The sequence below is a fragment of the Mesoplodon densirostris genome, chromosome 3 (genome assembly GCF_025265405.1).
Source record: "Mesoplodon densirostris isolate mMesDen1 chromosome 3, mMesDen1 primary haplotype, whole genome shotgun sequence".
Lineage (NCBI taxonomy): Eukaryota > Metazoa > Chordata > Mammalia > Artiodactyla > Ziphiidae > Mesoplodon > Mesoplodon densirostris.
Window position 1 is genome coordinate 48,949,467 of NC_082663.1, and position 17,352 is coordinate 48,966,818.

Below are 17,352 nucleotides of genomic sequence, written 5' to 3' on the forward strand. Positions count from 1 at the left end.
AGCCATAGTTAAGAAATTTGGTTACTTACCAGCATCTTTGATCCAATTACCGTAAAGACGCACGGTCCTCGATGTAAGATCACTGAAGGCCATTTTCCACAGGATTTACTCGCCCTTACAATGGGTTCTTCAGTAAAACAAAAAAGAGATGTGTTTATGATCTATGGATGCAAATAAAGCCAAGTTTCTAGTAATACAATATTAAAAATGTTAAAAATTTAATATGAATAACTGGCAAAACAACAAACTTACTGAAGGTAAATGCATTAGTGAATCACATTAAACCCTGATGCAGTTGCAAACATTTAAGACTTTTCATCATAAGGACAATGCTTAATTCACTCAAAAAGCTGATGTTCTATGTACGAGATGCAAAAGGAGTAGGTGATTCTAAGAACTGTCATAGGAGCATCTATCTCCCTTTATGGAAACAATATAGGTCAGGAATGGACTGTACCTCCCATGGCAATGTTGAAGTAAAAACCCAGAAGAAAGTCAAGATGACAAACTCTCAGAAAAGATACCCTGATCCAGACTTTTAGCTGACCTTCAGGCGTAAGAAGATTTTCTATATTCAAATGTTTATAATTTAAGTGAAATAGAGGTAGAGAGAGGGAGGAAAAGAAGATCTACAAGAGCCAAGGAGAAGTTGCCTAGTTTATCTGGACTGATGACAAAAACAGCTGGAAAAAGAAGTCTTTTGAAAAAGAAGACCAATGAGGGAAAACTAGCTCTATCATGTATTAAAAGATATTCTAAATCTTCATTACTTGAAACAGTGTGACACTAGCACATGAAGAGGCAAACCAATGGAATAGAACAGAACATCCAGAAACACACCAAAAACTTTGGGGATTTTAGTATCATATTTCATAAATTCTAAGATGTACACTTTCCCAAATTTTAACATCTCTGAAAACAGCACACACCTTACAAAGGAATGGTGCATCATAAAATGAATAGTAGGTTTGATTTCAAGTCATATGGTGAGAAGATGAAAAGTTCTAGAGATAGCTGGTGGTGACGGTTGCACAAAAATGCAAATATACTTAATGCCATTGAACTTTACACTTAAAAATGGTTAAAATGTTAAATTTTACATTATGTATATTTTACCACAATAAAAAGTAAACCCTCTAGGTCTGCAACAGAAAAATTCAGACTTTATTCTAGCATTCTAAGATAAAGACATTTTAGAATATACATATATAAAGTATATATGTATTTTTTTAATGACATATCGTATATGATAAAGGTGACAACTCAAACCAGTAGGCACTGAATTACCAGCAATTACTGAGTAAATGGTGTGGTACAACTAGATAGTCAACTGCAAAAAAACAAGCTGGATCCAAAATTTATACTATAAACCAAGATAAACTCCAATATATCAAAGATTTAAGTAAAAACTTAAAAGAACCATGAAGGTACTAGATGACAACAGGGAGAACACTTTTATAACTTTGGAGTAGAAAAACACTTTTTAACTTTGACTTAAAATCCATAAGACATAAGAGAAGACTAACAAATTTAACCATATGAAAATCAAGAAGAAAAAAGGAAAAAAACCAAATAACAAACAGAAAAAAAATATATGTTCAATTTAAAATACAGACAAGTGCTACTCTTCCCCATATATTAAGAGTTCCTAGAAACTGATGAGAAAAAGACCTATAAGCCAAGAAAAAAATGGGCAAATTTCACAGAAAAGGAAATACAAATGGCTCTTAAACATACGAAAAGTTGCTTAACTTTAACCATAGTAAGAAATGTACGGGGCTTCCCTGGTGGCGCAGTGGTTGAGAATCAACCTGCCAATGCAGGGGATACGGGTTCGAGCCCTGGTCCAGGAAGATCCCACATGCCACAGAGCAACTAAGCCCGTGCGCTGCAACTACTGAGCCTGCGTGCTGCAACTACTAAAGCCTATGTGCCTAGAGCCCGTGCTCTGCAACAGGAGAAGCCACCGCAGTGAGAAGCCCGGGCACCACAACAAAGAGTAGCCCCCGCTCGCCACAACTAGAGAAAACCCGCGTGCAGCAACAGACTCAACGCAGCCAAAAATACAATTAATTAATTAATTAATTTTTAAAAAAGTTTAAAAAAAGAAATCTACAATATTTTATTGCATTGGATGGACTAAAGTCCAAAAATTTTTATCAATAAGATGGGCCAAAATCCAAAAATGTGTTCACTCTGTTGGAAGGACTGTGGGAAACTCATACCTTGTTGGTGGGAGTGCAAATTAGTATAACCCTTGGTGCAATTTGGCATTATCAGTAAAAAAATTATAAACGCATATTTTTAAGCCAGCAATCCTACTTTCAGAAATTTCTCCTATAGAGATATATGCATATATGCTCAATGACATATATTCAAGCTTATTCATTGCATCAGTCAATAAGAGCAAAAGACTGGAAACAAGCCAAATGTCTATTAAAAATGGACTGATTGGTTAATGATGATATGTCTAACACCAGGAAACACCATGCTATTGTAAATAAGAATGAGGAAGCTTTCTATGTGCTAACATGGAAAAATATCCAAGATAAATGTCTATGTGAAAAAAGCAAAGGAAGGGACAGAATTTTTTTTTAATAAATTTATTGTATTTATTTATTATTTTTGGCTGTGTTGGGTCTTTGTTGCTGCCCACAGGATTTCTCTAGTTGCGGCGAGCGGGGGCTACTCTTCGTTGCGGTGCACAGGCTTCTCATTGCAGTGGCTTCTCTTGTTGTGGAGCACAGGCTCTAAGTGCGCAGGCTTCAGTAGTTGTGGCTTGCAGGCTCTAGAGTACAGGCTCAGTAGTTGTGGCGCACAGGCTTAGTTGCTCCGCAGCATGTAAGATCTTCCTGGACCAGGGCTCGAACCTGTGTCCCCTGCATTGGCAGGTGGATTCTTAACCACTGAGCCACCAGGGAAGCCCAGGACAGAATTTTTAAATGACTATGTTTTATACAGAAAAGGTAGAAAGGAATAAGAATATAAGTTTCCATTTATTTATATTAGCATACAAGGAACTCTGAAAAGATATCCATGGGGAAGGGATCAGGGTACAAACTGGGCCGAAGGGATGGAAGGAAGACCTTATACTGTTTGGGTCTTGACTCATGTGACTATATTACCTACCCAAAAATAAAGAATTAAAGTATTTTAAATAAACAAACAAAAAAGAATGGAATCAGCTGCCCGTTTGCTGGGACATCGTTGCTTGAACACCCATACACACTTGCACATAAACACAAAAGAGGGATTTTCATCTTAATGCCTCAAGGATCTGTCCACTCCAGAGGATCTCTCCAAGTCCAGGGTGGTATCTCAGCATGGCCTCTGATCTGATACATCCAGTGTCCTCAAGCTGAGTTCAGACTCAAATTAGCTATGGTGATGCCAGGAACTTTCCAGAGTCAGCCTGGACTCTGGTTTTCCTGTGGATGATTTCTATAGTGAAGGTGTGATATGGGGGTAGGAGCAGAAGCTCTGGGATCGCAAAGACCTTGGTTTGAATCCCACCACTGACTTAGCTGTGTGACCCTGGGCAAAATTAAAGTTCAGTTTCCTTATCTGTAAATTGGCAATTCTACAACCTACCAAGATAAAATAAACTCACAGAGTTGTTTGGAAGACTCTATGAGATAACATACATGTATAAAGTTTAGAGCACGGATCTGATAAAGAATGAATATTCAATCAACGTCAGATATGATCATTTGTAGAGATAAGTTGTACCAATTTAAATGGAAAACATCCAGCCAAACTCAGTTGAATGGCAGTACATGGCACAAATCTAGAGAAAAGTCTACTACTTTCATTATAAGAGCTGGTATGTCACAAATTATAAATGATTCTTCCCTTGATGTTTTCCAGTGGTTTCGGTAGGAATGTTTTAGGCCACGATAAAAGCTACTTTCCAGCTCACCTTAACTACTGATGTAACGACCTCGAGCCATTATTCTCATAATTAAACTGCCAAAATAATGCTGTTTAAATTATTCAGAATCAGAGGGAAAGATTCTACTTTATAGGGCATATGGTGGGCTTACATTTCAAAGTATTAAACTGTTTCCTGTGCAAGCCCTGCCTCCTCTTTTCCCCCCAGTCATTCCACATAGGCCATTTTCCTCTCGCCAACCCTCACTAAAGCACGAAGCCTCAAAGAAACCACAGCCTAATGCAGTTCAGTAATATTCACAGGCAGCAAAGAGAGCTGGCTTTTCTAATCCAAAAGACTATGCAAGACTGAGATGGAGGAAGAGGGAGAAGGTCGTCAGAGCAGTAACTCACATGTGGCGGGGGGCGAGGGAGAGGGGGGAGGGAGAGGGGGGAGGGAGAGACAGAAGTAGATGCCCTTCAAGCAGGTGAAAGGGCGGACTGGAGAGGCAGGAAAGGGATCTGTTGTCTCAAGCTTACTGGAGTGGAACTCTCTCACGGATCCTTTCCTTGTAAATACCTGCCATCCGACAGTCCTTAACCCTTGTGAGCCCACCAGAAGAGAAGGAACCTGCATAATTGTGTAGGGATGGGGCCTGAAAAGAAACCTGATCCATTTAGCTTGTTGGAACTAAACTGCTGAGAACTTCCTTATAAGCTGGGACAGTGATGGACTGGACGCCAATATTACATTATAGGGACTAGACTAGAAAACTGTTGATAAATGAATTGGGGGCAACCTGAGTTGTCCTATAAATACAGTGCTACCCCCGGGGTAGAGCCAGGCATATCTCCCCCCGTCCCAACCCAGACCTCCCCCCTTAACAGGGACCCTTGATTGCTAGGCAATGGTACATAGATATGGGGAGAAACTTATTCTATGTAGTGAAGGTACAGAGATATCTTCTAGCTGACAGCAGAACTAGGACCTTAATAACTGATTTTAAATACTCAATGGCATAAAATTTCAGATCTGGAGATGCCAGAATAGTCAGGGGTCTCATGAATGTGAAGCAGAGACTTAAAACTCAAAAACAGTAGACAAATTACCAAACCTTCACTATGGGTGGAAGAGACAGGCAGGTGCTACAGGGGAAGAGAAAAAGGCCCCCTGCCAGAGCTCAGCCCATTTCCAAAGGCGTCAAATGTATGTGGCAGGATTAGAGTAAACAGGAGCTCACTGATGGGGAACTGGTGCTGCTATTTCATTGACCAGCACCTGCAACTAACCCATGAATTCCACTCCTTGTTTTGGACAGTATCACATGGCAACTGGACCACTTGGTAAAGAAGGGACTTAGGGACTTCCCTGGTGGTGCAGTGGTTAAGAATCCACCTGCCAATGCAGGAGAAACGGGTTTGAGCCCTGGTCCTGGAAGATCCCACATGCCGCGGAGCAACTAAGCCTGTGCGCCACAACTACTGAGCCTGTGCTCTAGAGCCTGCGAGCCACAACTACTGAAGCCCACGCACCTAGAGCCTGTGCTCTGCAACAAGAGAAGCCACCACAATGAGAAGCCCACTCACCGCAACGAAGAGTAGCCCCGGCTTGCCACAACTAGAGAAAGCCCGCGTGCAGCAACTGAAGACCCAACGCAGCCAAACATAAATAAACTAATTAATTAATTTTTTTTTAAAAGGGACTTAATCTGCCCAGACTAGCTTCTTTAGACCTATATTAAAGATCTCAAGTTCAAATGTGAGAAATGTGCCTAACATCTACAGCTTACCTGGAAACACTTCAAAGCCACATAGATGCTAACACCAGGACACAGAGTGAGCTTGAGGAATCTGATCACTTTGAGATCTATCTCAACAGGACTCACAAGGCAGCACTCAGCTGGGAGGACTTCTTGCTGGAATTTACTCAGATGGGGATATGACCTTAGTTTACTCAGATGGGGATATGACCTTGCCTGTGGTGGGAAGGACATGGCAGGAGTCCAGAAATCGAAAACCACGGCCAACCATTTACAGGTGAACCCTCATGTAAAAAGGTTTGTCCAAACTCTGCAAAATACGCTGGGACATTCTCCCTGAGGGAAAGGAGGATTGAGGTAGCGTACGGCTTCCCTAGGGCATGCCTATCATCCCAGAGCAGGGCCCTATGATTCTCCCTTTCTCTTTTGATGTTTGGGAGGTTCTGGGCTCCCCACTGATCTCTGCTTTTTACATCAGACATCAGGGACAAACCTGCAAGAACACTTCTGGCTAGCCCCAGCTGCTGCTCAGGGACACATAAACTGAAATGAGCTAAGGAAGGTACCAGCAGAGGGATGGAGGTCTGTAATGGAAATAGGGCAGCAGGGTAAGAACAAAACAGCTGACCTGCCTAAGTCTGGGGGAAGGGGATCAGAAACTTTTAATTGTATTAAAATGTGAGCAATGTCTAAAAAGTGATCATTTGTTTGTTTAAACCAGGGCTTTTCAACCTCATCTTTCTCGACATTTTGGCCAAACAATGCTTAGTTGGGGGGAGCTGCCCTGAGCAGTGCAGGATTCTCAGCATCATCCCTGGCCTCCACCCACCAGACACCAGGAACACCCCTCCCCCAGCTGAGACAACCAAAAAGGTTTCCAGAAATTGGTGAATGTCCTCTGGGGGGCAAAGTCATCCCTAGTTGAGAAGCACTAGTTTAAAGTAAACTACCAACATTTTTTCATCAAAATAAAAGTAGTTTGCTTCAGGGTAATCACTTTGGCAATTATATATTTATTTCGGGGATACTGTTGTTCAAAGCAGTTTTTGAGCTTTTCTTTACAAATCAACATCAGAGTTTTTCAAAATTTCATTTAATTGGCTTTAAGGGAGAAAAATCTTTGTCTACTGCTTCTAAAAATCAAGCTCATAACTAATCATAAGAATGGTTTTGAAGGTAAACGGATCAAGCTGAGCTACATATTGATAAGTGGGGGTGGGAATGGGGGAAGTGGAGGTAGGATTATTATAATTTACTAACATTTTCAACTTACGGTTTGTAAATTGCAAAGGAACAAATCCAGAAATGTTTAGGGCTATGGCAATATTACTGGAATAAACGTAGAGTAGCCTGAGGTAACTATGTGGGAAGTGTACTTTCTAGCATATTATCCTAAATCCTTTTTCCCTTTGTCATTTATTATGAACACAAATTAAAGAAAGTAAATCTAGAACATGAACAGACTCGGTGAAAAATTATTCCGTACAGATTTTCAATTTTATTAATTACTATATACATGTGTGTACTGCAATTACATGTACACACACACACGCAGCAGAAGCAAAAAACATGTCATGTTCCTTACACTTACCATACAGGATTTTGTGTTTTATTTTAATGCTTCACATACATATATGAACTTGTGCTTCTCTTTGGTATTTCCTTTATCAGCTAGGTTAATGCAAATCGCCTTGGGAATGAAACACAACATAGAAGGCAAAAACCCAGAAAGTTTAATCCTAGATTTTGAGTTATAAAAGCTTAGGTACTTAGCCATACAGAAGAACTCAGGGGAATAGACAAGAGATCTAGGAGGAAACCTCTGAGGTTTCCATGCCTCCTAGCACCGAAGAGCATGCTTCAGGCTTGGGAAAGGAGAAAGTCAGAGGGAAAGCAATAAGTGCAGATCTCAGAGAAAAGGGCAATAAGCCCTGGTGAGGTGCCAAGTAGTATTATGGAAACAGAGGAGAAGGAGTCAGGCCCTGCTGCCTGGGTAGAGCGGGAACAGGTGGCTGATGGGGCCTTAGGCATCCATAGAGAGTTTCTCTTGCTCCAGCGTGGTGCAAGGGCAGCAGAAAGTCTTCTGAGTACACTCAATAGATGTGGAAGTATTGCAGAAGAGCTGTACAAAATGAAGGAATCATGTAGCTTAGCAACAACACAGATCTGTATGGACTAGTGGTCAAAGACCTGATAGGACCCTGGACATCTCAGGGGATGGCAGTGTGGACAGAGGACATGGAAACTAAAGGAACCCTCCTTCTAACTTATACATAAGCTTTTTCTAACTTGCTGAGAGGTGATGGAGAGAGGGGTGGTCACATTTAGAGTTGACCGAAATAGGTTCCTACCATGCCCAAAGAATAAAGAAAGCTTTATTAAAATTAAAAATTAAGCTATAACAGGGCCTCCCTGGTGGCGCAAGTGGTTGAGAGTCCGCCTGCCGATGCAGGGGATACGGGTTCGTGCCCCGGTCTGGGAGGATCCCATATGCCGCGGAGCGGCTGGGCCCGTGAGCCATGGCCGCTGAGCCTGCGCGTCCGGAGCCTGCGCGTCCGGAGCCTGTGCTCCGCAACGGGGGAGGCCACAACAGTGAGAGGCCCGCATACCGCAAAAAAAAAAAAAAAAAAATTAAGCTATAACAAAATAAAATTTTTGTTCTTATATGCTGATTTTGTCAAAGGAGGTTTGAAACCATTTACTTTAGGTATGGGATCAGGTCAGTACAAATTTCCTCTCTTCTATACCCCTAATACAAGAGGCTGTCAGACTGGTTGATTGTCATAATTACCTAGAGAGAGATTTGGATTCAGTTAGTATGTCTGGGGAGACTCTGGTGATGGGCCAGGTTTGGGAACTTCTTAATACTGCATAAACCATTCTCTGACATGACAATACCTACAATATGAGGAATAGGCATGATTCATGACAAGGGGTTCAAAATGAATGTCACTAGGATATGATAAGGTATCTGGGTCAAGAAGGGCAGGAACAGGAGGTGCAATCAATATTGGAAAAGGTTTCTCTGGTGATTCAAAATAATTTCAACAGATGTGAAATCTGGGAGATCTTTGGGTCAGTATACACACCCACAATGTAGGGAAACTAAACTCCTATTTCAAAGGTGAAATAAGCTTGAAGTTCTCAAGCATTTGTGACAAGAGAAAATTATTGCTACATCTTAGGTCTTAGTAAGTTACAGAAAATTAGAATATAAGCCTTGTCTTTTAGGCAAACAAAATTGATCAACACAAATAAAGATACTAAACGCCTAACTTTCTGTTTTTCAAATGGGAATGTTATAGTATCAGGGACGATGCTTTCATTTGCAAATAACAGAACACAACTCAAAATGGCTTAAGCAGTAAGAGGATGTGTTATCTCATAGAAAAAGAAGTCCAAAGGTAGGAAAATTTCTTCTGAAATTTCTGTTTTGTCATTTTTGTGGAAAAAGATGGTGACAGTCATTCCAAAAATCACATTCTCATACACCTTCTTCCAGAGTAGTAAAAGGGTCTTTTCTTTGTGTCTCTTTTTAGGAGGTTTAAAACCTTTCCCAATGCTCCCAGAGGCGCCTTAAACACCTCCTCCCAGGATTGTATCAAGTGCCCATATTTAAACCAAGCACTGAAAAAGGACTGGGCCTGCAGTGGTTTCTACAGGGTAATTGGTATTGTGCGGGCTCCCACCCTGCACGTGTGGGAAAGCACATGGCTTCAGGGAGGAAGGAGGAGCCTGAAAAAGGCAGAAGACTGATTAACCCACAAGGAGGAAAGGGAGGTTAGCTTTGAGAAACAATGTTTGCTTAAATTGTGACTTTAGGTGATTACTCTGGAGTGATATTTCAGATATGGACCAAAGGTCTGACAGGGAACCCACCCATCTAAGTGCTCTCTGCTCACCCTGGTGATGTGTGTTCCGGATAGACTAATCTTGATTGTTTTATTTGTTTAAACAAAACATGATTAATAAGTTAAGCATGTTTTGCAACACCATATAAGACTTTCTAGTGACTTTTACATGTCTGCTATTTGGAATTACCTTGGGCCACAGCCTCTTTGATGATACAGATAATATGCCATAAGTCCATAAACACAGAGAGCATAGAGTTGGACTCACACTTGTAACTGCTATTACCACTTCCACAAACTTAATGTTGTTCTCACTGGTATACAGCATGTTTAAGTAAAATGGGTGTTTCCCACTCCCAATAACAATGACATAGGAGTACATATTAACACTCTCTCTGTATGAATAGACTCAGATCTGCCCTTCAATCAGGTTTAAGAGCTCTACTTTCCATGTCAAGCAGGACCTCAAAACAAATATCCTTACCATCCCCTCCTTTCCTTACAATTCTATTATTTCATCTTGATTTTCACATCTTCACATTCCCTTGATAGAGGGACCTATTAAAATTAGATGCCTCCGGATAATATAACACTATATATGCATGACTCACCAGACTGGTTTACATTATATTTTATATATATGTGTGTGTGTGTATATATATATGTACACACACACACACACACACATTGTATACATTATTATATACATTAGATTACATTCCTGTTTTGGCTCTGAAACATAATCCTGATTCATGAGTATGTACGAGGCAGACAGACTTTAGTTTAGATATTCATTTAACAACCTCAACATGTTAATATGACAACTTGTTAGAAATGAAAGCGTCCTAGAAACCAATGATATTAGCAGAAGGCCCCACTAGGAAATACAATTCATGTAAAACCTTTAGCAAAATGCTAAACGCACTATTTATTGTGCTTACTATTACTCTTATGAAAACAGAGGGCTTCCCAGGCTAAGCAGAGTAATCAGTGTCTTTGCTGCATCTCAGGTCCCAGGACAGCATTCTGTAATTGGAGAGACAAGGCCAACTCAGAGAAGAGTCAGAGAACATTTAGGGTAAATAAAGGACCTGCTCAAATCACCAGCAGCTGTAAACTCAGTGCTAGGCAGTAGGGAATAGGAGGATGAAAATAGGGCCCTGCCCTCAGGCAGCCTCAACATGTGGGAGAATTCTAGAAAATTGGATAAATCTGAAAAGAGAAAAGCATCTGAAAAACTGTACAAATTAGATGCCTCTGGAAACTATAACACTATATACGTATGACTCACTAGACTAATAGACTAAAGAGACCACCAGGACCAATAGGACTCATTTTTCTGTTAGAAGAAGTGATAAGTACCTCAAGGGCAGGTTAGTTCCTATTTGTAATCTAAGTCCTAGTACAATGCCTTGAGTAAAATGGGTAGGTGCTCAATTAATATCTGCTGAATTAATTTTGAAGTATAAACTCAGAAAAGCAAGGCAAGGCAAGGGGGCCAGACCAAATACTCCATCCCTTAGGCCTTCTTCTCTACTTTGTTTCAAATGAATGAGATACCCCTCTCGTTCATTTTCTCTTCAAACAAAAAGTATTTTTTGAGCATCTGTTGTTGTGCAAGGAAGTGCTAAACAGGATACAATATTATTTTAAAAATATGGTCCCTGAATTCAAACAACTTTCAGTTTGGAAGAAAAAATAAACACCGAAACAGATACCCAAAATGCAAAGCAGAATGCAGGGTCACGTGAACAGTTCACACAGACAGCTACAGCCTCTCGGAATGAAGGTTCACATCCGGGACATGTGACCCAGAAGAAATGCATAATGGAGGAGAGCATATGAGCTGAACCCTGACTATAATATTTCAATAGGCAAAAATGTGTGCACCTGGGACAGAGGAGAGGCACACATCACAAGCAGAGGGACCTCCAGGGGAAAGTTCTTTCATTTGCTTATTCAACCAATATTCTTAAGTATCTGTTATAGGTCAAGCACTGCTTTAGGTGCCAGTGATACAGTAGAAAACAAAATCAAAACCTTGCCTTCACAAAATTATAGAAAATCTCCAACTGCGTTTCCAGAATGTTTGTTAGTCTGTTTTGATAATGCACAGAGTGAAAGAGGGGAACAATGGAAAGGTAGACTCCAGGGTTGGTACTTGATTGTGGACGACCCAAAAGCCAAGCTAAAGAATTTTTTAGACCTAGCTCTGTTGACAAAGTAAGAGTCATTACAGATTTCTCAACCGAGAAATTTCTTAATCAAAGTGGTGCTTGAAAAGATTATCTGGGTAGTAGAGTCCAGGGCTGGGTGACTGAGGGTGTGGTTTGGAAGCAGGGAGAAAGACAATGCAGCGATTGCATTCTGTTGGGAAGAATCCAGCATAAGCATTGCTTCCTCTGAGATGCCACCCCTGATTCAATCAGTCGGGCTTAGGTGTACCACTAAGGTGTTCTCATAACAATTCGTCTCATCTATGATAAAACTTATTGCACAGTATTGAAAATGCCTGTTTATTAATTCTTATCTTTTTGCTCATCAAGAGGAAGAGATTAGGCCTAATTATCTTTGTGTTCCCAAGCGCCTAGACCACTGCCTGGCGTGTAGCAGAAAATATTTGTGGCATGAAGTGAACAATCAAGTGTTAAGGGTTGAACTGTGACCCTGAAAATTCGTATGCTGAAATCCTAACCTCCAATACTCAGAAGGTGACCTTATTTGGAAATAGGGTCTTTACAGAGGTAATCAAGTTAAAACGAAATCATTAGGGTGGGTCCTAATCCAATATGACTGGTGTCCTTATAAAAAGGGGAAATTTGGACATAGACATGCATATAAGAACCTAATATGAACATGAAGATGACCATCTACCAGTGAAGAAGAAAGGCCTGGAACAGACCCTTCTGTCACAACCTCAGCAGGGACTAACCCTGCCAACCCATTGCTTTTGAATTTCTAGGCTTCAGAATTGTGTGACAATAAATTTCAGTTATTTAAACCACCCAGTTTGTGGAACTTTGTTACAGCAGCACTAGCAAACTAATACAATAAGTGAAAATGTTCAGCCAACTTGGAGAAACACCCAGAATCAGAGCTCAGGATTAAGGTCATCATTAACTATAAATAAAGAGAGGTGATAAAAAAAAAAAAAAAAAAAAAAAAAAAAAAAAGAGAGGTGATAACATGGGAGCAGAATACATTTCTGTGATAAATAATGCAGGAGGAAACACGGCAAAGGGCACCTTCTCAGTGAACACCCATGTTTATAAAACAGAAAGAGAAGCCAGGGAAAAGCATAAAGAAGCAACAGTCAGAAACCTGCAGAATAAAGTTGCCTGGTACAACCTCCCTCCAAATAATGAAAAAAAAAGTAATATGAATCATAAATAAATAAATAGCCACAAAACTTCACAGAAGGAACCAAATAAGGAAGGGACCCATACAAATGTTCTAAATTTCAAAACAGTTGAGGCCCAGGAAAGGCTCTAGAGCAGAGTAGCATCCATAGGACGGAAGAGCTCCTAACCCAACACGGCCTCTTCCCTAGCTGTACTGCTGTTGCAAAAGAGCCTGAGAACTTGCACAAGCACCCCCAAATCTGAAGAGAAGCAAATGGACTAAGCCTAATCTTTCCCTTCTCCAGCTCGAGAAGGGAACAATAGAGAGACTCTGATGATGGAGGCCCCACACTCAACTGGTGAGCGGAGAAAGGTGCCTTAAAGGTGTCCCTTGGGAATGGCATACACCTTCAAGGTGGAGTGAATCTTGGTATAGATAATTAACAACACTTTAAAAGTGAGAATACAACCTGAGTATATGAGATGTATTTGGGTATACCTTATACCCAGAGATCTCATTCAGCCCTAAATCCCCTATTTACCAAGGCCTTAACCCCACCAAAAATGTTCCAAGTACACAACTACCTAGTCCCCCAAACAGACAAAAAGTCAATTCATTAAGTTGCAACTCACATTGGCTAGATACAGGAAAGAAAAGAATTTCATCATTATTCAGAACAAGAGAGTAATTCTTTTTTTTTCACACACACACACTGTATTTTATTTTTACAAGAGATAAATAAACTGACACCAAGCATTGTAAATGGATGACCACAACAAAAGCAACAATGATTGCAATTAAAAAATATGGAACGCTTCACGAATTTGCGTGTCATCCTTGCGCAGGGGCCATACTAATCTTCTCTGTATCGTTCCAATTTTTAGTATATGTGCTGCCGAAGCAAGCACAAGAGAGTTAATTCTTAAACTCTAATGTGCATTAGACTTTCCTGAGATACTTGTTGAAAAGGCCTATTTCTAGGGCCTCCCCAGAAGGCGATCATATCATTCCAGGGGTCCTTCAATGACAGGTAGAGAAACACTGCTTGTTAACACAAATGGATTTTTAAGTGAGTGTTTTAGGTACTTAAGAAAATGAAATAAAGCATTTCTTACAGTATGAAGGAAAATGTTGTGGGGCAGGACAACAGAAGCAGGATGGCCCAGTCTGGGGCAGTGCCCCTAGGATTTTTGCTCTGCTATGTATTAATACTTAATACACGCCTTCATTTCACACTCATGGGTGAAGACAGTGACATTAGAACCCCTTCTGAAAGGGAAGAGAGATGAACTCATCCATTCATTCCAGGCTTTTCACACATATAAGTTTTTCTAAGCCTACTGCTTAGCTATTGTCTACTGCGTATCTAAACATCTGCTTAAAGAGATTCTGTAAAGAATTAATGATGTTAGAAATATTGTTCTGTCCAAAACTGATAGATTAGCCCATTATCATATACTACTATTCAGCTGAATCAATTATGGAATTATCCAAATTATATGCAATCTTACAGCACAGTATATATAACCAATACTAGTATTTCGCTCTTGTGCATTGGGATGTCCAGGTCAGTTTTTCACAGGTGGCATTCTATCTGGTGGGTTGGACATTCACGCCAAACTGGTTGTCAATTATTTTGACACTCCTGCTTGTCAATTATTTTGACACTCTATATATTTGGTAGTCATCACACTGCATTTAATTTTATTTGTAGACATGTTTTGCATCACTTAAAACTCTTGTAAGTTCTTGTGGAGTAGGGTGGTAGGGGTGTCTTATGCAAATTTATATCTCATACAGAACTAAACCAGAGGAGGGGAGGCAAAAAAAAGATCATCCATTGGGCTTCCCTGGTGGCGCAGTGGTTGAGAGTCCGCCTGCCGATGCAGGGGACAAGGGTTTGTGCCCTGGTCTGGGAAGATTCCATGTACCGCGGAGCGGCTGAGCCCCTAAGCCATGGCCGCTGAGGCTGCGCGTCCGGAGCCTGCGCGTCTGGAGCCTGTACTCCGCAACGGGGGAGGCCACAACAGTGAGAGGCCCGCGTACCGCAAAAAAAAAAAAAAAAAAAAAATCCATGGTATTAATCAATCAATCAATCAAGTAAATGATCAGAGCTGATGTTTACATTTTGTTGCACTGGCTAGCAGGAAGATCCAATTTTCTCAGCTTCAAATTAAGTTAAAGCATAAGAAAATAAGCCGTATTTATCTGTAAATATCTCACATGACAAGGTCAACTTCTCAATTACTTAGTTTAATTGGATTTATTTATGCTTTTTGCCTTTTACTGAGAGGCTGTACTTGATCATCTCAAAAGATTTCCTTTAATGGGATTTGATTCTGAAAAACTTGAGGAATGTGTTTTCATTAAAGGTCAGCTGTACTTTTTTTTTCTTTTTAACTCTAGAAATAAGATTACTTGCATTTCACTCATTTGAATTGTGACCTTTTAATGAAATCCTGGTGGCTTGAAGGAATTCCCTTGACAAATAAACCACAATGTGTGCAGCACCGTCTTCTAGAACTGCCATATGTCCAGGAATAAGAAAAGATAAGCCTGTTTTTATGAAAGTTAATACAGATGACTGTCAGTTGCCAAATTCTTGATCCTGTGAGACGTGTAGTGTTTGATGAATGTCTGAGTAAAGTGCTGTGTCCGCGGGCGTCCTGGTGTCCACCGCACCCTGTTGAGATGTGAAATTAAACAGAAACATCAACGCGCCTACTGGTGTCTCAGTGTCGCACAGAAGGAGGCCAGGCTCCATCTTTGGGGTACCAGGTGCTACCACCAGTTCTGACAGACTTAAAAACTTGAAATTCACTTCTGAGGGAAGATACTGAAATGCAGAATTGAGAATTGCTTGTTGGGGAGAAATAGCATTTAAGGTCAGAAGTTGTGTTTGGAAATATTATGTATTATATAGTATAGAAGCTAGTATAGTTAAATTAGCTTTAGCTAATTCTGAGCTGTAGAGTTTGTGATTCCTCCAAATAAAATTTAGGAATATAACCTTGACTCATGCTTTTATTAAGTGTGTTGATCTTACACCTCTCAGTCAAACATCATTCACAGAGTTCTCTTAAGGCTGAGGATAGTAACAATGCAGCCTCTTTTCATTACTCTGTAAAATCCCTTCCCAGCCACAACTGTCAACCTACCATTCTAGTCACCCTAGCTCTTCTTTATTCTCTTCTAAGAATGCTTCTCTATTTATCTAATCTCAATCTTAATCCAAGACAAGTTCTAGGAAAAAAAGAAAAATGAGAAACATAAATAACAAAAACTTAAAAGGAAAGAGCGTAAAGTAGCAAAAAGATCCTTGCCAATAAGTTTGACAACAGAGAGCCAGACTTATTGGTTGGTATATATTTAATTTTCATCATAAGACATGTGTTGTGATAGGAGAAAGTTTAACTGTTGTGGCCTCTGTTGGTAAATCAATAACAACAGCCCCTGGCCATGCTGGGACACAATCCAAATGGAAAAAATAAGGGCTGGGCCTATGATAATGAAATACGACAGAGGGACTGTTCTTGAGTCGATCTGACACACTGTGATTCATCATCACGGTGGAGATTCTGGACCCTACCGTCTCTAAAGGGTGCTTGATGGAGGGTGTGACTGTGCTCAAACAACCACCTCTCTTGGTTACAGGTGTCCTTGCTCACAGGAGCCATACACAAAGGTTAGAGACCCCCCTTTTGCTAAACCCAAAGGCGTTTCCTGAGTTCTTATCTATGCTGATTTCCCTGTCATCCCACAAGTCTGACTTCTTCCTTCCTTCCTGAAACCCTAACCTCGGCTTTCAGAACATAGCACTTTTCTAACTGGCCTCATGCCTTTCCATCGGTCAGCCCTTTATCATTGTGTTCTGCTGGTTCCTTTCTTCACACTCCTGCACTGGGGCTTTCTGCCCTCAATCTGTGGGATTTTCTTGTTATCCGCCTGCTCTTACTACTATGGTAATGACTTTCAAATCTATACTCTGAGCTAACCTCTCATGTATGCCAGAGGCCGCTATTTGTAACTGCCCATAAACATTATAACTTGGACATACCACTGTCACAGGAAACCTAACTAATCCCAAAAGGAACTCATCTTACCCAACTTCTACTTTCCACCAGTTGGCTTCTTTATCCAATACCTACACCAATGTTAATGGCTTGAATTTTCTTCCGATATAAAACACCAGACTCATCTTTGACTCTGCTCTTTCATCTCTAACTTGCAAACTGCTAAAAATTAATTTGATTTTTTTTTAGATGAAACCTTTCTCCACCATTTTCATGCTAACAACCAAAACTCCACTTCACCCTGTATTACTGCACTCAGGCTGGGACAACTCCTGCCTCCATGCTTATTTCCTTTAGATTCATGCTTAGGGTTAATATTATTACCAGAAAAAAAAATCAGACTCATATACCACTTTTATTATATTTTCTCCCTCCTCAAGAACCTACAGTGACGCCCCATTATAAATCACATCAAGGGCTTCCCTGGTGGCGCAGTGGTTGAGAGTCTGCTTGCCG

The 17,352-nt window shown here is 40.5% G+C and overlaps 1 protein-coding gene and 1 non-coding gene across 2 annotated transcripts in view; both read right to left on the bottom strand.

Annotated features, from left to right (window-relative positions):
* ELOVL7 (ELOVL fatty acid elongase 7) overlaps positions 1 to 17,352 on the bottom strand; it is a 69,014-nt gene that overhangs the window by 21,478 nt on the left and 30,184 nt on the right. Inside the window, exon 2 of the mRNA XM_060091711.1 lies at positions 30 to 127. Within this exon, the coding sequence (XP_059947694.1) occupies positions 30 to 93 (64 nt within the window). The 5' untranslated portion in view covers positions 94 to 127. The remainder of the gene's footprint in view (positions 1 to 29; positions 128 to 17,352) is intronic.
* On the bottom strand, positions 13,624 to 13,731 carry LOC132487337 (U6 spliceosomal RNA). Its single transcript, XR_009531619.1, has one exon. It is a non-coding gene; the product is annotated as a U6 spliceosomal RNA (small nuclear RNA).